The following is a 25253-nucleotide window of genomic DNA, read 5'->3' on the forward strand; positions in this document are numbered from 1 at the left end:
TGTACCAAGCCAGCAACTTATTTCAATTTGCCAAACAGCTTTTCCTTTTTTTTCTTATTACAGTTTAATTAAGATTTTGATGTTCTGAAAAAAGTGCTAAAAATTTATTCTGCAAAATGTAGCATGTGGGGAAAGTCCCAGATTGTCAAACTTGAAATAATTTCAAAAATATATAAAAATAAATCTCATCCTCTTTCCTTGTAAAAGGTTGTGTCTCAGTGCTGAGTTGCCATTCCAAACCTGAATTCCAAGAGGCTTTAGAGAAGCATTTGCTGGATCTTTGTAACAACCACAAGCAGCACCAGGGGATGGGCTCTGGGAAGGCCCCTCAGGCTGGGATTCTGTGGAATGTTCCTTTCTGTGGCTCCTGTGTCCCCCCAAAGCTCAGAGCAGAGGAAAGGTCCCTCCCCACAGGGGTTTGTCCCTCTTCACCTCAGACCTGGGGGCTCTGCAGGAGAGGAGCCTCAGGGGCCAGCCCTGGAGCCTCCTGAGCCTCTGCAGCTCCTGGGATGGGATGGGGATGGAGACACATCCAGAGCTCCTGTCCCACAGGGCAGGGCTGGGCTGGTTTGGGGGATGGAGGAACAACCCAGAGCTCAGAGCCCCTGTCCCACAGTCAGGGATGGGATGGAATGGGATGGGGATGGGATGGGATGCAGGAACATCCCAGATCTCCTGTCTCACAGTCAGGGCAGGGATGGGATGGACTGGGAAGATTTGGGGCATGCAGGAACACCCAGAGCTCCTGTCCCACAGTCAGGGCAGCGCAGGGAAGGGCAGGGATGAGATGGGAATGCAGGAACACCCCAAGTCTCAGAGCCCCTGTGCCGTAGTCAGGGATGGGCAGGGATGTTTTGGGGGATGCAGGAACGCCCCAGATCTCCTGTCCCACAGTCAGGGCAGGGCAGGGAAGGGCAGGGATGAGATGGGAATGCAGGAACACCCCAAGGCTCAGAGCCCCTGTTCCAGAGTCAGGAATGGGATGGGATGGGCAGGGATGGTTTGGGGGATGCAGGAACACCCCAGACCTCCTGTCCCACAGTCAGGGCAGGACAGGGCAGGGCAGGGGTGAGATGGGTTATGGGATGGGATGGGATGGGCAGGGATGAGATGGGAATGCAGGAACACCCCAAGGCTCAGAGCCCCTGTTCCATAGTCAGGGATGGGCAGGGATGTTTTGGGGGATGCAGGAACGCCCCAGATCTCCTGTCCCACAGTCAGGGCAGGACAGGGCAGGGCAGGGGTGGGATGGGTTATGGGATGGGATGGGCAGGGATGGTTTGGGGGATGCAGGAACGCCCCAGAGGCTCTGGAGCACCACACCCCTCCCAGCTGAAGGCCCAGCACGGGCACAGCAGGCAGGGCAGGGGTGCCAGGGGCAGGCAGGGCTCACCTGAGGGTGCTGCAGGCCTGGGCAGCTCGGTGGGGGTGCTCTTGCTGGTGCCAGGGCTCAGCAGCTTGACGTAGTTGGCCGGGAACCAGCCGATCTGGCGCTTCTTGCCGCGCGCCTGCGGAGACAGCGGCGCTCAGCGGGGCCCTGCCAGGCTCCAGGGCCCTGCAGCTGCCCAGCCTGGGGAAAGGCTCTGGGGGGAAATCCCAGCTGCTCTGGGCCGTTATACATCAGTGGTGCAATGCTAACACAGAATCTGAGCAGTATTTCTGATTAAACACTCCATTGTTACGATCCTTACACTAAAATTGATCCCCGGGTTGTGACAGTTTCAGCAGAGATTCAGAATCCAAATTTCCTCTTTTCTTTTACAGGAACATATCCAAGGTTTTCAATGCCCCGTGTCACCAAAGCAGGAAACCTCATCCTGTTGTCTCCCCAAACCCAATGTCCATTGCAAATCAAATCCATGAAAATTCCTTGCAGTAAGAAAGGTTCTTCCAGAACTCTGAATCCCAGCTTCCAACTCCATCTCAAGAAAGATTTTAACTGTTTATTCTGTTTGTGTTAGAATAAGGTTGGCATTTTGGGCAAGGAGAATTTTGCCTCTAAAAAACAGATTGTTAAATTTGGTGGAAAAGAAGTCACCTAAAGGATTTACTATTCTTGAACTACTTTCTTCCCTGTCTAAACCTTTACTGAAAACACTTGATCTAAAGTCTATTTAGGTAATTTAACAGATTTTTGAACACTGCATTAATGCTTAAATGCTTAATGCTAAAAACATTTGCCTTATTTTCCCTCCACTCTGACCCCCAAGTGTGGAGCAGCAGAATAAAAAGAACAGTCAGGGATTTTTAACAAAATAAAACCCAATTGTAAACCACATGTAAGCATCTCAATTACATAGGAGCATTTACACAACCAAAACTGAGTTGTTTCAGAGCCTCCCAGCAGCTGCTCAGTGAAAACTGTGGCAGCTCCTGCCCAGAGAAGTTTCTTTTCTGTCTTAAAATACATTTAATGGAGGCTCTTTAAAGTCAAGGTTATTGAGAAAAAACCCTAAAGGGATTCTGGAAGAGGATCTCTCCACAAAAGAAGAAAAAAATATCACCAGAAAGGGCAAAAAGGGCAGGTACAGAGTTAAAGAGAACTGAATTAGTCTGAGATCTGCACTGCACATTAAACCAGTGGCATTGTTCCACCTCAAATTCCCTGCTAAAAACCCCAAACCTAGCAGAGCCTCCTTCAGGGGGACCAAATTGTCAAATTCTGCTCTCAAAAACACCTGGGAGGGCCCAAAGCAGCCCTGAGCCCCCTCCCTGCTGAGCTCCTGCTGCTCTCCTGCCCCAAAGCCAGGCATGGCAGGGTGGGTGCTCCTGAAATGTGTTTTATGTGTTTTGTGTGTTTTATGTATTTTATGTGTTTTACTGGCAACTGCTGCACTGCAGAACCTTGTCAGATTTATTTCTCATTGACACATTCAACATCCTGAACTCCTAAAAAACTTTTTTTTTTTTTTAAGTGGGATTTTACTAGGAAAAAAATAAAGGAACTAACTTGGAGCTCTCCTTCCCACCAACCACCTGGATTCTTCTTTCTGATGAGAATCAACTGGCCAGGAGCAAGAGTCAGCTGTTCTGGGCCTGTTGCTGTGTAAGAGGCAATAACTTGGGCAATTTCTGTTGAAGCAGAGGAGGAAAGAAAAGGTTAATTTGAAAAAAAATCTGAGCACATTTTATCCAACATTAATCCTGCTATAAGACTGTGCTGTTATTCCTTTCCATCAAATTGTTATGGATTTATATTTTCATGAATACATGTGGTAATTGTAAAATAAATGAGAGGTTCAGAGCACTACAGGAATAAATAAGTAATAAACCAGAGGTGCAGCAGCTCTGTGGTAGGAGATCAAAAATGTTTGAAATGGAGAATAATAATGACAATGATAATAATAATAATAGGAACTATACAGCTCTTAAAATCCAGTGTTTTCCAGTAAATACACCTTTGCACTGAGCTCCCTGAGGAGAGGAGACACATCAATGACAAAATAATGAAATCATTTTGTCATTGATGCAAATTGAGGCTGGCAGAGAATTTCTCAGCAGCTGGCCCCAAAAGGAATGTTTTCCAAAGCAGCAAAGAGGATTTCCCTGGAAATCTCTGCTCCCTCCAGCACGAGGGGACACAGAGCAGCTGGGAGCTGACACTTCCAGGGAATTACCCCAAGCTGGGCTGGAGTTTCCCCTGCCCCACAGGGCCTGTGGCACAATTCTGGTCTCCACAGGCTGGACCCAAGGAGCTGCAGGAATTGGGGTGTCCCCCAAAGGCTCAGCCTGTCCCCAGGCCATGTGCAGGATGAGTTCAACACTCCCAAAGTGGGGCTGCTGCTGCTGGAGCTTCCTGAGGGATCAGGAGAGTCACTCAGCCCCCAGGGATTCATTCCAAGGGCAGCTGGGGCAGAGGAACCCACAAACCCTGGAAGGCTGGAACTCAGGGAGGCTTTGGTGCAGGGAAGACACAAAGAGAGTTGAAATGGAAATGATCAAATGATTGATGTGAGATTTAGAAGGAAAGGAGCAGTAGGAACATTAGAAATGATCAGAGAAGCAATTGAGACACAGATGAGCAGCATGAGGAGGAAGAGGAGCAGCCCAAGGGCACTGCAGGGAGCAGCAGCTGCAGCAGGGCAGGGACAGGGAGCCAGGCAGCTGAGGGGAAGCCTGGAGTGATAAAGGTGCTTTAAACCTGGATCTGGGTGAGCACACACAGCCATGGAGTCATGGAATGGTTTGGGTTGGAAGAGCCTCAAATCCCACCCAGTGCCACCCTGCCATGGCAGGGACACCTTCCCCTGTGCCAGGCTGCTCCAGCCCCAGTGCCCAGCCTGGCCTTGGGCACTGCCAGGGATCCAGGGCAGCCCCAGCTGTGCCAGGGCCTGCCCACCCTGCCAGGGAACAATTCCTAACTCCCAAGATCCCTTCCAGCAGCAGAGCCATGCTCCCAGCCCAGCTCCTCCTGGCTCTGCCCTCACCCAGCACTGACTCTGCTCCTGGTTTTTCTCTGTTTAAACCTCCCACTCTCCTGCCAGCCCCTGCTGCATTTAATGAGAAATTCCTCCTCCTGTCTTCTGCTCCCACAGCTGAGAAACCTGGAGAGGGGCTGGGGACAAGGGGGAATGGCTTGAGCAGTCCAGCAGGGAGTTCACATTCTGAGCAAGCAGGTTTTCATTCTCTAGCTACATGTTATTTAGTGATTGACACACTAGAATGATTAGAGGACGAATTCTTTTATTACATTTACATTATTTATTAACTGCATTTATTCCAGTTGGTTTATAATGGTTTTCATCAGTGCAAACCACTCCAAATGACCAAGAGCAAACACTCTATTTTCATGGAAAAGGTTTTGTTGCCATTAAATTCAACACTTAAGAACAGAATGGCTCCCACTGCTCTGCTGAGCAGTCCAGCAGGGAGTTCACACTCTGAGCAAGCAGGTTTTCATTCTCTAGCTACATGTTATTTAGTGATTGACACACTAGAATGATTAGAGGACGAATTCTTTTATTACATTTACATTATTTATTAACTGCATTTATTCCAGTTGGTTTATAATGGTTTTCATCAGTGCAAACCACTCCAAATGACCAAGAGCAAACACTCTATTTTCATGGAAAAGGTTTTGTTGCCATTAAATTCAACACTTAAGAACAGAGAGAAGGTGGTGTCACAGTGTTTGACTCACCAGGTTTCTTCCCTAAGCTTCCTGTTTTCCCAGCTGCTCCTGGAGCCTTGAAATGGAGAACAAGAGGCAAGTTTAGCACTCAGGTTTCTTTCTACAGCACATGAAAATGATTTACAAAGCTTCACTCAACAAGCATGTGAGCCAAAAACTCACAGGAAATTCTGTTCTTAAAGAAATCCTTAATATTTTACATGGCAATAAACATCTGGGAATAAATACCAGCATGAAGTGGATGGTTTGTTAATGCACAAGTGCAGACTTTTATTCCCTTGCACGGGCTGCAGATACCACAGTATATCCCATTTGCAATCCCAAAGGAGATCCCATTTGTAATCCCAAAGGAGATCCCATTTGCAATTCCAAAGGAGATCTCATTTATAATCCCAAAGGAGATCCCATTTGCAATCCCAAAGGAGATCCCATGTGCAATCCCAAAGGAGATCCCATCTGTAATCCCAAAGGAGATCCCATGTGCAATCCCAAAGGAGATCCCATTTGCAATTCCAAAGGAGATCTCATTTATAATCCCAAAGGAGATCCCATGTGCAATCCCAAAGGAGATCCCATTTGCAATCCCAAAGGAGATCCCATTTGCAATCCCAAAGGAGATCCCATGTGCAATCCCAAAGGAGATCCCATGTGCAATCCCAAAGGAGATCCCATCTGTAATTGCAGATCCATGTACCTACAGAATGGGAATTCTGTGGAGGTGAGCTGAAACAACAACAGAATTTTTCATCCCTGCAAATTGCTGGATTGCAAACATTCCTGAGCAGCTCCCTGCACCCAGACAGGGTGAGGTGAGGGATGAACATCAGCATCCAAGGGACTGGGAAGCAAGGCCTTCAAACAGCCACAAGAAATCCAGCAAAACCTGACATCAGTCCAGCTCCTGCCCCTAAATCATTCCTGCAGTTTCCTCCCAGGCCACTGACAGATTTATGTCCTGCAGTAAGGAGCTCTGAGGTGGATTACAGCAACTTAAATCTAAACTGGACTGTGGCCAGGAATGTTGGCAAGTCATAGAAGTCCCTCTGCCTTCAACACTTCCACCTCCCTCAACTTCACCTTTAGATCCTCCTCACAAACTTGGAGCCAACATCAAACCACCCGAAGGCCTCCACAGAATCCTAATTCCTGTGTGGAAAAGAACAATTTCCTTCTCCACATTCTCCCTGCCAGCTGATGTTTTGGAAACTTGGGGATTCTGGCAGGAATTAAACTGAGGAGTAAGTGAAGAACAGCTGAGTGGCTGAGAGAAAAGGGCCCTCAAACCCCTGTGCTGGCTGTGAGTCACCCACAAAATGGATTTCAGGTACATCTTCAGCTTGCCTTGATGTCCCACAGCTCCTTCCCTGTCACACATTATTGCAGTTACACCCCTCAGGAGCAGCAGATCTTCCTCTCCTCCCTGCAGTCCTTTGATGGCCCCAGATCCCCCCACCCTGGGAGGTGGGAGCCAGCAGAGCCCCCAGGGGATCAGGGCAAAGCCCAGAGCAGCTCTGGGGACAAGGGGACATGGCCCTGCCAGAGGAGAGAACCAAAGCACTGCCAGGTGATGCCAGGGACTCCTCCTGCTCTGGGAAGTGTTTCTGGAGAGGAAGCCTCTGCCCTCCTCAGCACAGAACAGTGCCTGCACCCTCAGAGGAGCCCCTCCTCCCAACTCCTTGGTCAGCTGCTGGGTCAGAGGCACATGGACAGACCAAACTGGGCTGGGACATTGCCTTTGCTGGGAAACAGAGGTGGTTTTAAAACAGAAACCTCAGAACCACCATGACCACACTGAGTCTGAATTGTCTTTGAGGAGTCTCTGAATCCTCAGTGCAAAAGCAGCAGGAACACATGGAAAAGTCCCACAGCACTTCAAGAAATAACTGAATTCATAATTTAGGATGGTCCCCATTTCTGGCCCACTCAGGAGAAGCATTTCCCATTCCTTCTGCAGAGGGAAGACACAGCAGTGAGGACAGAGCCTGTTCTGCCTCCCTGCACACCTGGGACACTCCCTCAGCACCTGAGGGCACCTTGTGACAAGTGATGAAGTCTCCTGAGCCAGCAGAGCAGAACTGGCTCTGTCACTTCAATCATCCCCAGCAAGGACTTGCCAATTGTGCTTCAAATCCCAACTTGAGCCATTCAGGGATTATTTTCTGAAGCCCTATGCAAAGTTTTATAATCAGATGTCTTGAAATTGTTGTGTTTCCAAGCCATCCCCACAGAGGGAATTCTCACCAGTGTCCAGAATAAAACCCTGTATCCATCCCTCCCTCTAAGGAACAGCCTCAGAATGGGTCATTGCTCCTCTGAAGAACAAAGACTTTCCCACTTTTTAATAAACTGAAGCTTGAAGGAACAGGGAATGGTTTGTTTTAGCACCCTGAGGTGAATGGGCACAGAAGAACAAATTTAAAAAATTCTTCTGCTGTAGAAACCATTGAGATTTTGAGTCATTTCTAGAAACTCTGCCCTTGCTGCTGAAAGATCACCCCTGCTTTTCTTTGGTTCTGTCAATAGTGCAGAACACATGAAATTATTCCTCTTTTCAGAACATTTTCCAGCCCAGGCAGCTGTCCAAGCACAGCAGTACATCTGAGTGTGAGAGAGTGAGATTTCAGAGAGCCAGGACTCTGAAATCCTCTGCAAAAACTGCCTGGGAGCAGGCTGGAGAGCAAAACCCAGTTCCCCCCTTGGAGGCAGGTCCCTGTCCTGCAGGCACATGGCATGGAAAAACCATCCCAGGGCAGGGGCTCCACCAGCTCTGGGCTTTTCCCTCCCTCTCTCATCCAGATTGGAGCTGAAGGTGGCATTTTCACCAGCACAGAGGGCACTTGGAGCACTTTTGGGTGAAATGCAGTGAGCTGGGGCAGCCCCAGGCAGTCTCTGAGGTGCCAGAAACCCCAAAGTGAGCTCTGACAGAACTGAACACCTGAGCTCTGCAGTGCCCCAGCCCCACCTCTCCAAGGACTGAACATCACCAACCACAAGGGTTTTAACCCTGGCCCAGAGATGTTGTTGGAATTTCCTGACACTGCAGAAATTTCCCCTTGAAAGGTTTCCCACAGCTGAGGTTTCACTGCAGCTTTTGTCCTCTGGCTTTTGCAGCAGCAGGGATGGATTTAAGGAGTGACTGCTCAGGCTCTGTGCTGCAGCCTTTCACTGAGTTCTTGTGCATTACCTTCCAGATCTCCCAAAATCCACTGATTTTCTTTCATTTATCTTTAACTCCCCATTATTCCAAGATATAAACCAGAATCTTCTCATCAAGAGATCAGTCATGTACTCAACTCTGAATCTAAACTAATTCTTATTGGGAGACAAATTATCCTCTCAAGCCATATAAATGAGAGAACATCTATCTCCCTTTAGAATGCCTAAAAAGAAAGCAAAAAATCCCCCAAAAAACAAAACAAAAAACCAAAACCCAAAACAAAACAAACCACCAAAACAAAAAACAAAAAAACTAAACCAAAACAAAAAAACCAACCAAACAAAAACAACAACAAAAAAACCCCCAAAAACCCCCCCCAAAACAAACAAAAAAACAGAACAAACAAAAAAACAAAAAAAACTGTGTTCTATGGAATTATTTCAAGATAAAAAGAGATGAAACAGAACCTCTATTACTCAGTCAAAATCTGACAAATAAATACAGTCGTTAGCAAAGTTTTGGTACAAAATTTGTTCTTGATTGCAAGAAATTACAGGGAAAAAATGTAATAGATTGAAATATTACTGTGCAGATTTTTTTTTTTAATAATGGCAGTAAGATGCAGCTCAGGCATTAAAAACTTATCAGGGCAATAAAACAATCATGGCTGTTCTGATCAGTGTCTAAAAATCTGCCAAGTGCACTAGTGATGCAGGCATTATTGCCATGGAAGGTCCCCCAAGTTATTTATAATATTAAGCTGTAAAATGCAACTACAGCTGTTATTGTAATTGTTTTTCCTTTCCAGTCTCAGTCAATAAATCTGCAACACATTTTTATTTCCCCTACCACGCCCTGCCCTGCAGCTACCACTAGAACCCCAAAGAAAACATTTCTCTACCTCAGAATCTTTGAGTCTCACATAATTAGATGGGAAAACTCCTGATTTATCACCCAGCGTTCCCGTCCACCAGTCACCATCTTTCTTTGTCACCAGGATCAGGTCACCTTGTTGGAAAGTGAGGTCCCCCTGCTCCGAGCTCTCGTAGGTGTACATGGCAATGTACTCTGCAAAAGGGAACACAGCACATGGAAAAGCCCTGAGAAAGCTCCCCTGGCAAACCTCAGCCACAGCAGGGCCAGGCAGAAGGCAAATTTTTATTTATTACTCATAGAAACATCAATATTTAATGAATAAAATTGTATCTATCACAACTGAATAGGATCTATCAAAAAGCTGCCTCAGGGGGACTTGTATATAATTTGCTGGTTTAATTTTATGTGTATATATGTACATATATATATATTTATGTACATTTTAATAATTTAAATGTACATAAATCATTCATTCAGATACTAAACATGTTTCCCAGTGGTTTCTGGGTTGTGCTGATGAGTGGGATTTTCAGAGTTTGGGATGCAAAGTGCACACACCTTAAAAATCACCTTCTGCACATGAGCTTTTCTGCAACCCTCTCAACAGAAGATGTTAAACCCCTGCTTTATTGCCTCTCAAAACCACAGCTTTTTTGAAGTGTTTAAACAAAGGTTGTGTTCCTTTCTCACACAAACACAACACCTGAGATATCCCACCTGGGACAAGACCCTGCATGCCCACAGTTCCTTCTCCTCAAACACCAGGAAAACCAGAACAAGGTGATCCTGAATTAAAGTCCCTTCCAACCCAAAGCAGCTGGGATTCTGGAATAATTACTTATTATTATATTATTATAATAATATATTAACAACAGATTATATTATAATCTGTTATTTCAAAGTACAGCAGCTGTACTTTGAAATAACAGATTATCTCCCTTTTCTCTGCTGCTCCCTCCTTTTAGTTTCTGTAGTGCTGAGTACAAATTAAATATAAATATCCCTAAAACTGTACCTGGGATTGCAGTTAGAAAATTCAGGTGTGCAGTAGGGACCACACACAGATGCTCACCTGTGACCTGCATTTAGATTAACTGATCTCCTCTGCCTGTGATTTAATTAACCCCCAGCCACCTCTGCACTGCAGGGGATTAAGAGTTAAGGCAGCTCAGGTTGGGGACATTCCCCTCCAGCTGAAAGGTGACAACAGCCAGCAATTCCCCTTTTAAAACCCTTCAGAAAAATATCTGTGAACCCTGAGTCTGTGCCCCAGGCTCCCCCTTGAAAACGGAGCTGAGCAGAAGGATCCCAGAATTCCCTGAGTGACTGTCACTGCCTTCAAGGAAACACTGGGAATGGACTTTGGGGAAAATGAAAATATTTACAATTCCCTGTATTCCCTGAGTGACTGTCACTGCCTTCAAGGAAACACTGGGAATGAACTTTGGGGGAAAATGAAAAGATTTACAATTCCCTGTATTCCCTGAGTGACTGTCACTGCCTTCAAGGAAACACTGGGAATGAACTTTGGGGAAAATGAAAAGATTTACAATTCCCTGTATTCCCTGAGTGACTGTCACTGCCTTCAAGGAAACACTGGGAATGAACTTTGGGGAAAATGAAAATATTTACAATTCCCTGTACTCCCTGAGTGACTGTCACTGCCTTCATTGAGAGCTTTAATGAAACATTGGGAATGAGCTCTGGGGGAAATGAAAATATTTAAAAATTCCCTGTATTCCCTAAGTGACTGCCACTGCCTTCATTGAGAACTCTAATAAAACATTGGGAATGGACTCTGGGGAAAATTAAAATATTTAGAATTCCCTGTATTCCCTGACTGTCACTGCCTTCACTGAGAGCTCTAAAAAAACACTGGGAATGAACTCTGGGGGAAATCAAAATATTTACCAATTCTTGACACCATGGACAGATGTGTTTATTTGACCCTCTGTGAAAACCCATTCTAGATCAGAAAATGTCACCAAAATAATGACAAAAAAATAGAAATATTGGAAAAAGTATAAACTACAAAATATATTTTCATATCTTTTGTAGTTTGTAGTTTTTCCAGTATTTCTATTGGATATTTTAATATCTTTTGTAGTTTGTACTTTTCCCAATATTTCTATTGGATATTTCCATATATTTTGTGATATATGAAATTATAATGAAATGAATATATATGAAAATATATGAAATTCCTTCTCTACACACAACATATATAAACTGTTACTCTAATAATAATAATTCTAAATTATTCCAGAGGCAAACTGATTAGCTCTTGGATTTCAGCACCACTTGAAGAGCACAGTCTGACTCCTGATTCTGGCAAAAAGCAGAGTAAGAGGCTGCCAGGGCAGCCAGGACTCACCTTCCCCTGACACTGCTGCCTTGGCTGCTGGGGATGCTACTCTTTTCAGACTAGCAGGACTTTCTGAGGAACCAGAATCCATGCTTTAGAAGAAAATAATGGTTATTTAAGAAATTCAATCTCTTCAGAAAAATTGTTATTATATTTCAAATATAAAATGCACGTGCACCCCCAAGCAACTCCCTGGGTTTTAAAAGAAGAGACAGTAAATGTGCAAAATAAAGCTTTGAATCCAGTGGTCTGCCATGGTCACATTTAAACAACTGCCTTAAATACAGAATTTTCTGCATCTCCTCTTTTTCCTCAGGAAAAAAATGATCTAAAATCATTCTCATTGGTACTCCTAATGCTAATGTTGCCTTCACATTACAAAAAAAAAAAAAAAAAAAAGAGATTTTAAATGTTTAATCCTCCAAGAATAATGAGGAGTAATTTAGATTTGAGGAATACCTTTTAATTTTGGGCAGAGAGGAGCTGTGACTTACACAGCTGTACTTCAGAAAGTCCAACACACTCATTTTTCAGTTGCAAGTCACATAAAATTAAGAAGGTTAATTAATCTTTTGTTGGTCAGGGAAGACCAGAGGAGAACTGAGGACAGTTTTCTTATTCGTATTTTCTAATTCTTATGGAGGTCAGCTTTCTTATTTCTCAAAGTCTTATCTTCTTATTATTAAAATTATTTCTTAATTTTCTTCTTATTATTATTATTTCTTAATTTCTCAATTAAGAAATAGAAAATTTCTTATATTTTCAGGATTGGAAGTCCAAACCCTCCAGATAAAAACAGGGTCTCTTTTACAGGGTGGAACTCTAAAATTCAATCCTGCAGCTCTTCCAATTTCCTTCCACCCCAGCACAGAAGTGAAGGACAGAAAAAACAAACAAAATACCTCGTGGACTTCCTAATGGGGCCTGAGATGAGCTTGACATAGGATTTGGGGAACCAGCCCTTGTGGCCCTGCACCTCCCCAAACCACCACATGTCCTGCTGCTCCAGCACGGTGATCACGTCGTTCTTGTTGAAGTTCAGGTGGTTGTCCTTCTTTGCTCTCCAGGGATACAGAGCCTGGGCCTGAAGCCCCTCCACTTTTTCACCCTTCAGAAAGAAAATCAGGAGTCAGTCATGCTCTGCCTTCTGCAACAAAGCTACTTATACAGCAACAAACTAAAATAAACTCTCTCAACTAAGGCATCGGTTAAACTTGCAAAGGAATTCCAGAAATGGTTACAGTCCTCCTGCAGTTCTGTCTGTGAACACATCATCAATGCAATGCAAGATTAAATTAATTGCTTTTATTTAAGTTGTGTAATAAACCCTTGTGAAGCTGCTTTGGCAGGACTTCTAGGCCATTTTATGGGAAATGGTGCTTTGCTGCACTTTATTCATGGTATATTGCAATTTCTTTTTGCTCTGAGGTAGATATTCAGCACTTCCCAGAAGACATGAGCTCTCCAGAAGAGTTTGTTTTTCCACTGAGGAAAAGGAAATGCCTGAAGAGAGGGAAGAACACAGCTGGGAAGCTTTGCCATTGCTATTCCACTCAACCCACCTGGGAGTGGAGGTTGTCATGGGAGTGAAGAAAGCCCCAAGGAAGTGACCCAACCCTGTACCACCAAAATCTAAAAAAGCCAACCCAGACCAGCAAACCAGGAATTGTTTGGTGTTAAATCCAGCCCCAGATATTGCCAATGGATCAGAGATCCATAGAATGGTTTGGGCTGGGAGGGACCTCAAAGCCCACCCAGTGCCACCCTGCCATGGCAGGGACACCTTCCCCTGTGCCAGGCTGCTCCAGCCCCAGTGTCCAGCCTGGCCTTGGGCACTGCCAGGGATCCAGGGGCAGCCCCAGCTGTGCCAGAGCCTGCCTGAAAGTGCCTAAATGAGGGATGCAGGCCTCCAGGCAGCTCTTCCAAATGCAGTTTATTACATCCAAGATGTTACAGCACTCCAGGGTTGTGGGTGACAGAGCCTGTGCCTAGAGCTGTCAGCTGCAGGCAGCCTGGAGACCCCGAGTTCAGGTTACAAATGCATTATACACTTTTCTTTTTTGAGCATCTCAATCCAGTAGAACCAATCTATACCTTGACTTTTATCTATAGCCTCTCATAACTACTACAATTACCATATTCATGTTACTATTCTCCAATCACTAAAAGTACATTACAGTTTAAGCTAGAAGTTGTTCTTCAGTTTTCTTGCAGTGGAAAATTTGGAGACCTTTTTTCTACTTGCAACATTTGCTGACTTGCTAGCCTGTGCTATTTTTCTGCTTGGTGAAAACATCTTCTTGTTTGAGGTGGGTTTATCCTTTGTTCTAAGTCATAAAAACCCCCTTATAACTAACATACCCTTTGCCTCCTTGGTTATCCAGTAAGACTGGCTCAGCAATTCTTTTCTTCTATATCAAAATTTGCTTCCATCTCTATTCCTTCCTCAGTCTCTACATTCAAAAATCTTTCTGCTAAGCATACATATCTGTGAGACTTTCTTGTCAAACTTTCATCCTTCCCAACACCTGCCCACCCTGCCAGGGAACAATTATATCCTCATTTCCAAGATCCCATCCAGCCCTGCCCTCTGGCACTAGGAGCCATTCCCTGGGTGCTGTCCCTGCATCCCCTGGAAATTGTCTCTCTCCAGCTTTCCTGGGGCTCCTGCAGGCCCTGCAAGGCCACCCTGAGCTCAGCCCAAAGCTTCTCCTGTGCAGGTGAACAATGCCAGCTGTGCCAGCCTTTGCTGCCAGCAGAGCTGCTCCATCCCTCTGCTCATCCTGGAGCCTCCTCTGGGCTCTCTGCAGCTCCTCCTGGGCTGGGGCAGCTCTGCAGGTGGGACCCTCCCTGCCGCCCCTCCTGCAGGTGCTCCCTCTGTCGTGTCAGGTGAGTGTTTTAACACGCAGGCAAGGCTCCCACTCTGCTCTCCACGCCTTTGTGGGGCCCAGAGCACGTGGGCGAGGCCAGGAGCTCACCTGGCCCAGCACAGGGGACGGGGACGAGCCGGTGACAGTGGCAGGGGTGAAGGCCGAGCGCTGCCGGAGCTGCCCCGCGCTGGGCACGGTCAGCGAGGGCTGGGCTGCCCAGGCATCCCAGTTATCACTCTCTGCCTTCTCACTGCTGTTTGCTGGCCAGCTGGAAAGGAAAAGAAAAGAACAATGTGATTCCTACTGGTTTTAACAGTAGGAACAAAAAAAAATTCACACAGAACAAATATTTCAACTTTCTACATGAATTTCTTTTCCAGCACCTTAATTCCAGGTGCAGCAGTGCAACTGAACACTGGTGAAGCACAACTTCCCCTTCAAAGGCAGCCCCCACACTGAGCTCCCTGTCCTTGCCACTGAAGGACAGGTTTTTATCTCAGTTCTTAGCTGTGTCCCTACAAACAGAAGTTCAAGCAGCGCAGGCTGCATTATGCACAGTGGAAAGAGAAATAAAATAATTAATCATTCTTTACAAAACTGGTTTGAAATCTTCCCCCCTGCATGTCACTGACCTCTCACATCCCTTTTCTTTAGACACAGGATCATGGAATGGTTTGGGTTTGGACCTCAGAGCCCACCCAGTGCCAGCCCTGCCATGGCAGGGACACCTTCCCCTGTGCCAGGCTGCTCCAGCCCCAGTGCCCAGCCTGGCCTTGGGCACTGCCAGGGATCCAGGGGCAGCCCCAGCTGTGTCAGGGCCTCCCATTGAGATATCAGTTTAAAAACATGGATTTCATGGGCAAAGGAGAAGGAATTGCAGCTGATAAAAGTGCCCAGTATTGAGTTAAGACACCCAGGGATGGGCACGTGTTCCAATTCCATCAGTTTTAATAATGCTGTGACCAGGAATCAAGTGAGCTCTTCATGTCACCTCTGCCATTTTCATATTGAAAAGAGCAATAAGCAGGTTGGAAGCCTTCCATAAGGCTTGGTGGAAACTAATGTAGGAGAAAGGGATTTAGGAGCTGGCAGTACCTGAAGGGGCTCCAGGAGAGCTGCAGAGGGATGGTTCATTAGGGAGAGGAGTGGCAGGGCAAGGGGGAATGGGTTCCCACTGAAAGAGAGGACATTTCAGTGGGAGATTAGGATGGAATTGTTCCCTGGCAGGGTGGGCAGGGCTGGCACAGGGTGCCCAGAGCAGCTGGGGCTGCCCCTGGATCCCTGGCAGTGCCCAAGGCCAGGTTGGAGCAGCCTGGCACAGTGGAAGGTGTCCCTGCCATGGCAGGGCTGGCACTGGGTGGGCTTTGAGGTCCCTCCAACCCAGTCTGGGATTCTGTGATTCCAAAGGAAGTGAACCCCTTGGGATTTCCCCCATGCCCACATGGGGATGTCTCTGCTCATGCTGTACCCAGGCAGGGCTGATGGGAGCAGCCCCAAGTCCCACAGGGCTTCAACTTCAACTGCTTCCTACAGAAAGCATCCTTCACATCCCAAAATGTATTTTTAGTTTGGCTCTGTGCTCAGGGCCAGCTCCAAAGGAGCCCAGGCAGCCCCCAAACCTACGTGGAGCTGAAGTCTGCCCAGTTGTTGGCTGCTGCAGGAGCCTCTGCAGGGGCAGGGGCTCCCAGGGCAGTGGAGCTTTCCTGCACAGACACTTTGGGAGCAGCAGAGGGCTCAGCCACAGGCTTGGCAGAGGCTGGAACTTCACTGTCTGGAATCTTCTCTGCATAGTTTGCAGGGAACCATCCAGTCTTCCCCTTCAGTTCTCCACCGAGCCATCCTGGCTCTCCAGTCTGGCTTTCATCCACCTGCAGACACAGAAGTCAGAGAGTTAACAAACACATCCTGCAAAAGGGAATTTTCCTGAAAACACCCAGATCTCCTCTGCAGTAATGAACTTTTTGCAATACAAGAGTGCTCCACAATTGTTTTTTTCCTTTTCTTTCCATATTGAAACCACTGAACCATGGAATGGTTTGGGTCAGTAGGGACCCTAAAACCTGTCCTGCTCCACCCTGCCATGGCAGGGACACTCCCACTGTGCCAGGCTGCTCCAGCCCCAGTGTCCAGCCTGGCCTTGGGCACTGCCAGGGATCCAGGGGCAGCCCCAGCTGCTCTGGCAATTCCAATCCAGCCCCTGCTCACCTTCCCAAGGAGGAAATTGTTCCTAATACCTGACCTAATTTTTCAGTGTGAAGCCATTCCCTGTGTGCTGTCCCTGCATCCCCTGGAAATTGTCTCTCTCTAGCTTTCCTGGGGCTCCTGCAGGCCCTGCAAGGCCACCCTGAGCTCAGCCCAAAGCTTCTCCTGTGCAGGTGAACAATGCCAGCTGTGCCAGCCTTTGCTGCCAGCAGAGCTGCTCCATCCCTCTGCTCATCCTGGAGCCTCCTCTGGGCTCTCTGCAGCAGCTCCAGCTCCTCCTGGGCTGGGCCAGGGCTGGGGCAGCTCTCAGGTGGGCTCTCACCTGTGGGGCACAATCCCAACCCCAACCCCAATCCCAATCCTGACCCACACAGGGATCTGGGACCCCATTGGGGCTGGATAACCCACACAGGGAACCCACACAGGGATCACTGACCCCATTGGGGCTGGATAACCCACACAGGGATCTGTGACCCCACAAGGGGCTGGATAACCCACACAGGGATCTGGGACCCCATTGGGGCTGGATAACCCACACAGGGATCTGGGACCCCATTGGGGCTGGATAACCCACACAGGGAGGGATCAGGCACCCCAGGCAGGGCAGGATCTGCAATCAGCACACAGAGGGAACAAGCAGCACTGCAAAGGCAAATCTGGCTGGTGGAGATGCTCCAAAAAGAGCATCTTTGAGGTTTGAACCCCAGAAACCACTGGCATTCCTCAGGCATAAGGAAAAAAAAACAAAAACAAAACAACCAAAAGGTTTCAAACCCATGCAATTCGTGGCTCTTCAGGAGAGGATGTGAGTGTAATAATTCTAAAACTGCCTGTGAGGATCCAGATCTCTGTTTATTCAACCCAATGAAGTTCTCTATGCACTCTCATGAAAAGGCATTTTGAAGGATAATTAAACTTCAAAATTCCTATCAGCTCTGGTTTCTTTTTCATCTAAAAAACAAATCACATCTGGTTTTGTAGTACTATATTGAATTTTTAAATAAATTCCTTTAAATGTTTTTTTTTAAGCTATTTTGTTTCAATTTAATTTAATTTTACACCTACCACCCACAAGTCCCACAAGAATCCCAGATTTTTTTTTTCCAAAAGACAACCAGACTCTAAATGTACACCTGAATAGTGAATTACAGTGTGTGGGAGGTTTTTTTTTATTTATTTATTGAGCTGTACTTTAGAACCACAGCTGACAACTCCTTAATTCTGTGGATCACAAAGAAGATTGAATCCAACTCCAACAATCAATAACTAAGAAAACTGATGAGAAACTGCCATTAGAATTCATTGTAGATTTTTCAGGGAAGGATGTCTGTTCCCACACAAAAGCTTGGCTGAGTTACAGCCAGGATTAAAATCAATCTCAACTTACAGTGGAAGGAATTTAAAGTACATTGAAAGGATGGGAGAATTAAAAAGTGGGAGAATTAAAAAGCCAGAGTAACTGTGGAATCCATGGCACAGGCTTTTCCCAGCAGCAGGGCAGAGCAGAGCCCTCCCCAGACTGGCAAAGCCTTTTCCTTCCTGGGGAAATTCTCCTCCTCTTCCCTGGGCTTTACACTCTTGGAAAGATCATTCCCAGGCTCCTGTGACAGAATGAGCTCTGCAAGATATTCCAGGCAGGATCCCAGCCAGGATCAGACCCCAGCTCATGATCCCAACCCAGGAATTCCAACCCAGGAATTCCAGCCCAGGAATCCCAACCCAGGAATCTCAGTCCAGGATCCCAACCAAGGGACCCCAGGTCAGGATTCCAGCCCAGGGATCCCAACCCAGGAATTCCAACCCAGGAATTCCAGCCCAGGTATTCCACCCTAGAAATCCCAACCCAGGAATTCCAGCCCAAGAATCCCAGCCCAGGATTCTAACCCAGGAATTCCAGCTCAGGAATTCCCCAGGAATCCCAACACAGGAATTCCAGCCCAGGATTCCAACCCAGGAATCCCAGCCCAGGAATTCCAGCCCAGGATTCCAACTCAGGAATTCTAGCCCAGGAATCCCAGCCCAGGGATCCCAGCCCAGGAATTACAGCCCAGGATCTCAGCTCAGGAATTCCCCAGGAATCCCAGCCCAGGAATTACAGTCCAGGATCTCAGCTCAGGAATTCCAGCCCAGGAATCTCAGCTCAGGAATTCCAACCCAGGGATCCCAGCTCAGGAATTCCCCAGGAATCCCAGCCCAGGAATCCCAACCCAGGAATTCTAGTCCAGGATCCCAACCATGGATCCTAGCCCAGGATTCCAACCCAGAAATTCCAGCCCAGGAATCCTAGCCCAGGAATCCCAACACAGGAATTCCAACACAGGAATTCCAGCCCAGGAATCCCAGCCCAGGAATCCCAGACCAGGAATCCCAGCCCAGGAATCCCAACACAGGAATTCCAACCCAGGAATTCCAACCCAGGAATCCTAGCCCAGGAATCTCAACACAGGAATCCCAGCCCAGGATCTTAGCTCAGGAATTCCAGCTCAGGAATCCCAACCCAGGAATCCCAACTCAGGAATTCCAACCCAGGAATTCCCCAGGAATCTCAACAGAGGAATCCCAGTCCAGGATCCCAACCCAGGAATCCCAGCCCAGCCCTGGGCTCTGCTGGCACCTCCTGCCCGCTGCCTGCCAGGACCACAGCTCCAAAACGGGTCAGGATTTGAGCTGCAGTGTGGGAGAGCTCCACTTGTGTTGAGTTATCCAAGGAGCAGGGATTTGGGGGCACAGGAAGCTCCCAGCTGGAGCTCAGCTCCACTGCAGCCCCACTGATGCCACCAGGCAGCCTGAGCTTGCAAATTGCTGTATCCAAGGCAAGGCAGCACGGGCACCTCTGGAAGCACAGGACAAACACAGGAGGAGCCAAAGGCAGCACCAACAGCAAACCCTGGCCCAGGGTGTCTGAAGTGCTTTTGGTAACGAGCTGGGCTGTGTTAATTGGACCCCTGGTGGGCTCCAACCCGAGGAAGTGCAGGGGAAGCAGCTCTGGGGGGTCAGTGGAGCCCTGAGGAGCTGCTGGCAGCACTCACCCACTCCCTTCTCACCTCAGGGGAAGCAGGGATGGAAAGCAAGGCATGGGTGCAGCACTGCCCACAGCAGCTGCCCTTTAACCCTTCCTGCAGGGCAGCAGAGCCCCCAGGAACCTGCTGGCATTCTGGAAAAAAAACTTCAATAAAGGCAACAGAGAGGAGGTGCCCTGCTGGGAATGAAGGGGTTAACACCGAGTCCATAAAAACAGATAACAAGACTGAGATGGTCTCAAAGTCTCTAAAATATGTGTGGTGCTCCTTAGAATCACATACTTTGGGGGAAAATTTTATTTCCCTGTAAATCTGTCTTTTAAAATTATTTCAGTGCTCTTCAGAATTGTGTATTTTGGGAAAAATGTTATTTCCCTGCAAATCTCTCTTTTAAAATTATTTCAGTGCTCTTCAGAATTGTGTATTTTGGGAAAAATGTTATTTCCCTGCAAATCTCTTTTCAAAAATGATTCCAGCACTCCTTAGAATCACACATTTAAGGGAAAATGTTATTTTCCCTGCAAGAACAGGGATAAATATGTGCAGAACTGCCTAGAACCACATCTTTGGAGGAAAAATGTTATTTTCTCTGCAAATATCTATTTAAAAATGTGCAAAATTATTCTTTTTTTGGGATAATTGTTATTTTCCCAGCAAGTCTGCCTAACAGGGACCACTCTTGCCCACAGAATGACCTGTAAATCCAGGCCATTCCCTATTTTCCAGGAAAACAAGGCATCCCAGCATTTCCCAGCAGCCTCCAAAGGCCCCTCTCCAGCTTTCCAACCTGTGTATCCTCCCTCAGTCCTCAGCAGTGACACCGAGCCAGGATTCACTTTGGATTTTCCAGAAGCCCATTCCAAGGTCACAAACACCCAATAATTAAAAAGCCAACCCCAAAAGGTTCAATTTCCCAAACCAGTTTTTTTTTAATAATGATAATTACAATTTAGAGGACTTTACAAAGTGTATTTTTGCAAAATCCACTGTTACTAAACTGAGCTAAAATGCAAAAGCTCTTGAAATCAATTTTGTTGGGTAGAACATTGTTGGGAATACATTTCCTCCAGGGAACAATATTTAAGAATTCCCTTAGGAATTTTCATTCTGCACGTTAAGAACATACTAATGATTAATTAGTATTAATATCCACTTAATCCCTGCAGCCATTAACCAGGAATTAAAACTTAGAGAGACAAAAGCAAGCCTTGCTTCAGAGTTTGACACAACCCAGTGACCACATCCCTGAAAAACTGGAAATTATTCTCTACCAACACACCTGCAAGCAGATTTTGGGATTGAAATTTCATTTCTTGCCATATAAAATGTAAGGCAGCCATGGCAGAAGCTGGAGGCTTTTCCCAAGGAAGATCCCAAGCCCTGCTTACCATGACGATGTCTCCAGGCTGGATGGTGATCTCGTCGTGGCTTCTGGATTCAAAAGGATACAGAGCTCTATAATACACTATTTTTACATCCTCCTGAGCAGAAATGGTTAGAGGAGCTTTCTCTGAGCAAAGGAAACACACAGATACAGAGAGAAGAAATCAAACCACCTGATTTTTAACTTCATGGAAAATGGGGTGGAAATGGAGACAAGAGTCACCAAACCTGCAGTCTGCAGAACAACCCTATCCCCTTTTTACACAAGGGAAATAGAAAAATTGATTATTGAAATACAATTTGCTTATTCTTTTCTTCTCTAAACAGGGAAAATCTCAGATAAACAGAATGGCCTGGGCTGGGAGGGACCTGAAAGCCCATCCAGTGCCACCCTGCCATGGCAGGGACACCTTCCCCTGTGCCAGGCTGCTCCAGCCCCAGTGTCCAGCCTGGCCTTGGGCACTGCCAGGAACTGGAAATCCACAGCTCCTCTGGGCAGAATTTGGTTATCAAAGTGATGCAATCCTTTGGACAAATATTTAAACCACTTTTACATTCCCAAACAGTTCTCGTGTGTATCCAAGGCACTTAAGAGGGAAGCAGAATTCTCACTACAGGCAAAAATCAGGATACAATGCACAGAAAAAGCTCTCAGCTGAAAGTGAATGTGGCGAGCAGAAAAGGGGCATTAAATCTTAGATTTCAGGTCATTGCTCCAGTGAACAAAGGAAGGCAGGAAAGGAAAAGGAAATTGTTCCCACTCTGACAAATCCCAAGGCATGTATCCCACACCAAAAAAAACCTACAGAAATAGTTTTGTTGTCTTGCATCGAGGAGAGGAGGAGAAGAGAAGAGAAGAGAAGAGAAGAGAAGAGAAGAGAAGAGAAGAGAAGAGAAGAGAAGAGAAGAGAAGAGAAGAGAAGAGAAGAGAAGAGAACTGTGCCAGAGCACTCCCTGCTGCTGGACCCTACCTGCGTTGGACCATGGAGCCTGGCCAGGCTTGCTGGGCTCCTGGTGGGGCTGGAAGAGTTTACTCAGCTTCTCCTGCATCTCCTGTTTCCCCTTATCCTCACTTTCCTTCTTCTTGGGTAGTTCTTCCCTTTTCTGCTTGTCATCTTCCTGGATTTTTTTTTGCCACTGTGGCTCCTCCTCTGGCTGTCCCCGCTCCAGGCGTGGTTTGTCCCGGTCCTGGATCCGCCTGCGGGACAATGGGGACAACAGAGCCACTCAGACCAAAGCCACCAAAGCTTTTGGGTCATCTCCAGCAAGAGTCCTCTGTAGAGCTTGTCCATGCCCTAACTTTATTTTGCATCTCCCAGCACCTCCTCACACCGGGAATGATTCCAGAAATCACAAACTCAGGGGATGGTTCAGGTGGGAAGGGACCTTGAAGATCCAACCCAAGCCAGGACTCCAAACAGGCAAATCAGAAAGAGAAAAGCAGGAATCAGAACACGTGGCAATCCTTATCCTCATGCTGAGGGGCAAGGAGGAGAAGTATTTGCAAGTTTTACACTCTAGAGAATTATTTGGAATATTTCCCATTCCCAAAGGCCAGAGTTAGCAAGTCCTTCCCCTCCACCAGAGGATAAGACACCAAGAAATGAATAAATATTCTCTGCTGGAAACAATTTGCCCCAGTAAAGACAGCTCTGAAGATCTGAAGGATGGCCAGTGTGCTCCAATCTGTTCCATGGCCTATTCCACCCCTGGAATTCCTTCAGAATTAGAGGCAAACACCTGAGAAGCAGCTGCTCCTCACACACTTGGTGTGCTGCAAAGAACACACCAAGGACAAGGTGAATTCCTGATCAAAAACAGTGGGAGGAAAAAACCTAATTCATGGAATCCCAAATCCCTGGGGCTGGCACAGCCCTGCCAGCCCAGGCAGTGCCAGCTGTGCCCCATGGCCACCTTGTCCCCAGCCCAGAGCACTCAGTGCCACCTGCAGGGGACACCTGCAGGGATGGGCACTGCCAAGCTCCCTGGGCAGCCCCTGCCAAGGCCTGAGCACCCTTTCCATGGGCAAATTCCTGTTGCTGTCCAACCAATCCACTTGCCAAGCCTTAGAGGGTGGCACTAGAGGACACAAACCTCATCTGCATCCCTGGAAGTTTTGGGCAGACAGGAATGTTGCCCAGGAGATGCCAGGGGAGGTGTTACATTTAGGGCTCCACTAAAGCAGTTTGTTACCTCTGAGCTTCTTTCTGCTTTTCCAGTTCCACTGTCTTCCTTTCCTGTTCCTTCTGTTTCAACTTCTCAGCTTCCAGGCTCTTCTGTTTCTGGAGCTGCTGTTTGTTATGGATTTCTCTCAGCTCCTGGATTAAAAAAAGGCAAATAGGTGTAAAAATCCACTCTGTGAATGAGAACTGATGGCTCCAAAGATTTCCCTGTGAGGGGACAACACCTGGCAGTGGTTGGGGACCTCTCAAAGTCACACTCCTGCCAGATGCAGATATTTCAGGTTTATTCCTAGGGTCTATAAACCACCTACTGTTTTCCTATTTTTATCCATTAAAGGGTTAGGAAACCAGAAAACTTTTAAATGGGACTGTGAAAAATGGACAAAACTTAATCTGAACAGTCACATCTGTTTTATTTTGTTTGTTGGTTTATGGAATCCATTTATTGAATTCCAGACACAAATCTGCCCTCTCAGCTCTCACAACAGCAACTCTTAATCAGTTTCATTTGCCAGTTAATGCTGATTTATACACAGGAGACTGAAATCCTTAAGGAATGTCTTTGGGATGAGTCATGGTACAGAGTATTCATTCATATATAAGTCAGCTTTTCTTCAATTGCCTGAAAAAATTAGAATATAAATAATAATACCATAATATTTTCCTCAAGATTTGTTCTCTGCATTAATACCTATTAACACAAATCCAACCTTTATCTGGAATTTCTTTGCACGACCTGGAATTTTGCATCTGAACTCCTCAGGATTACAGTAGAAAAAGGGAAAATTTACCTATGACCACTGAGGATTTTCACTGAAAATAGTTCACTTCAAAAATTGATATCTTATCGTGAAAATATGGTACAGGTAAAACTGAAACAGTTAATCCTGGAAGTATTTGGATGGTTTTTCAGAAGTTCACAATCTACAGTCCACAGGAAGTTTTAATTCCTCATGCACTGACCCAAATGAGAAAATTGCATAAGAAACAAAAAAAGAAATGGAAGTGATTCAAACCCACTGGATACAGGGGTGCAAGCTTCAAAAGGGAAGCTGATCCTTGTGGCTCAGCTCTCAGTTTTATTTCATTACTGCTCCTCAGTTTTAAATTCAGTGAAAACTGAGCTCAGCATCATTAAAGAGACAATCAGTTCCCAGAGAAGTTGGAATTAGAGACATTTTAAGAATAATTTAAGTTTTCCACAGACATTTAACACACTATTCCCTCCCAGCTGGGTCAGTGTTTTGTGAAAGGATTTTTCTGTGACAGGACTGTGTGTTAAGAAAACCAAACCTATTTACAGTGCTGGCACTGGATGGAGCATTTTTGGAGACGAAAAAATCCCATGCACATCCCTTTTGGGTCAGCCAGGAGGAAACAAAGATGTGCTGGGCATCTCATGCAACACTGCTTTGCCAAGTGGGAGGATGGGGGAGGAAGAGCCAGCATCTCCCACAGCTCTGCTGGAAACCAGCTGAAGAAAATTCTGCTAACACCTCAGCAGCCAGGACACTTCCAGCTGGATGCTCAGCACACTCTACACCCATCCTGCACAGACACAGCTCCCAGCTGGACATTCCCCCCAAGGCTTTGCTCATTCCTGGACAAGGAATGCCTTGCCTAAAAAGCAGAGCAATTGTTACCCTGGCATTTAAATCCAAACAGACCAACAAGGAGGATTTGAGGTGTTACAACAGCCACATTCATATTATTGGCTAGGAATAACAGCATTTCAATATTCACTGTATACAGCCCAGTCAGTTGCTACAAAAATCTTCATGGTGGAAGTGGAGTTTTTTTGGCCCAGACTATGCCTTTTTGACAGCAAAACTTGGGATGTTCAGGGATTAAAATCCAAGGTTTCCATCAGATCTTCTCCCCCTGAGACAAGCAGAGCATTTGATGCCAGTGGAAAAGACCCTGAAGTTCTGTGCTCCCTGAAGCTTTTCCAGAGCAACCTTTTCCTGCCCCATTCCCCAGCTCCCAAAGCCTCTGCTCTGGCCTTGGCAGGCAATTCCTCCCTTCACCCCATCCTGGGGGTTTTTTGGGCAAAGGAAGGGAGCTGC

At 46.5% G+C, this 25253-nt stretch overlaps 1 protein-coding gene across 7 annotated transcripts in view; it reads right to left on the bottom strand.

The window, feature by feature from the left end:
• Positions 1-25253, bottom strand: part of ITSN1 (intersectin 1) — a 108581-nt gene that overhangs the window by 22376 nt on the left and 60952 nt on the right. For 6 of the 7 annotated variants that reach the window (XM_039711879.1, XM_039711877.1, XM_039711876.1 and 3 more), the window contains 11 exons: positions 23198-23322; positions 21976-22202; positions 21010-21131; positions 16023-16267; positions 14508-14667; positions 12432-12637; positions 11539-11621; positions 9190-9356; positions 5141-5186; positions 2951-3072; positions 1394-1508 (listed from right to left, as the gene is read on the bottom strand). In XM_039711879.1, coding sequence (XP_039567813.1) covers positions 1394-1508; positions 2951-3072; positions 5141-5186; positions 9190-9356; positions 11539-11621; positions 12432-12637; positions 14508-14667; positions 16023-16267; positions 21010-21131; positions 21976-22202; positions 23198-23322 — 1618 coding nt within the window. Of the gene's footprint in view, positions 1-1393; positions 1509-2950; positions 3073-4666; positions 4768-5043; positions 5187-9189; positions 9357-11538; positions 11622-12431; positions 12638-14507; positions 14668-16022; positions 16268-21009; positions 21132-21975; positions 22203-23197; positions 23323-25253 lie in introns of those variants that run through there. The other variant, XR_005627735.1, reaches the window with a different exon arrangement.

The sequence above is a fragment of the Passer montanus genome, unplaced genomic scaffold (assembly GCF_014805655.1).
Source record: "Passer montanus isolate IOZ18808 unplaced genomic scaffold, ASM1480565v1 scaffold251, whole genome shotgun sequence".
NCBI lineage: Eukaryota > Metazoa > Chordata > Aves > Passeriformes > Passeridae > Passer > Passer montanus.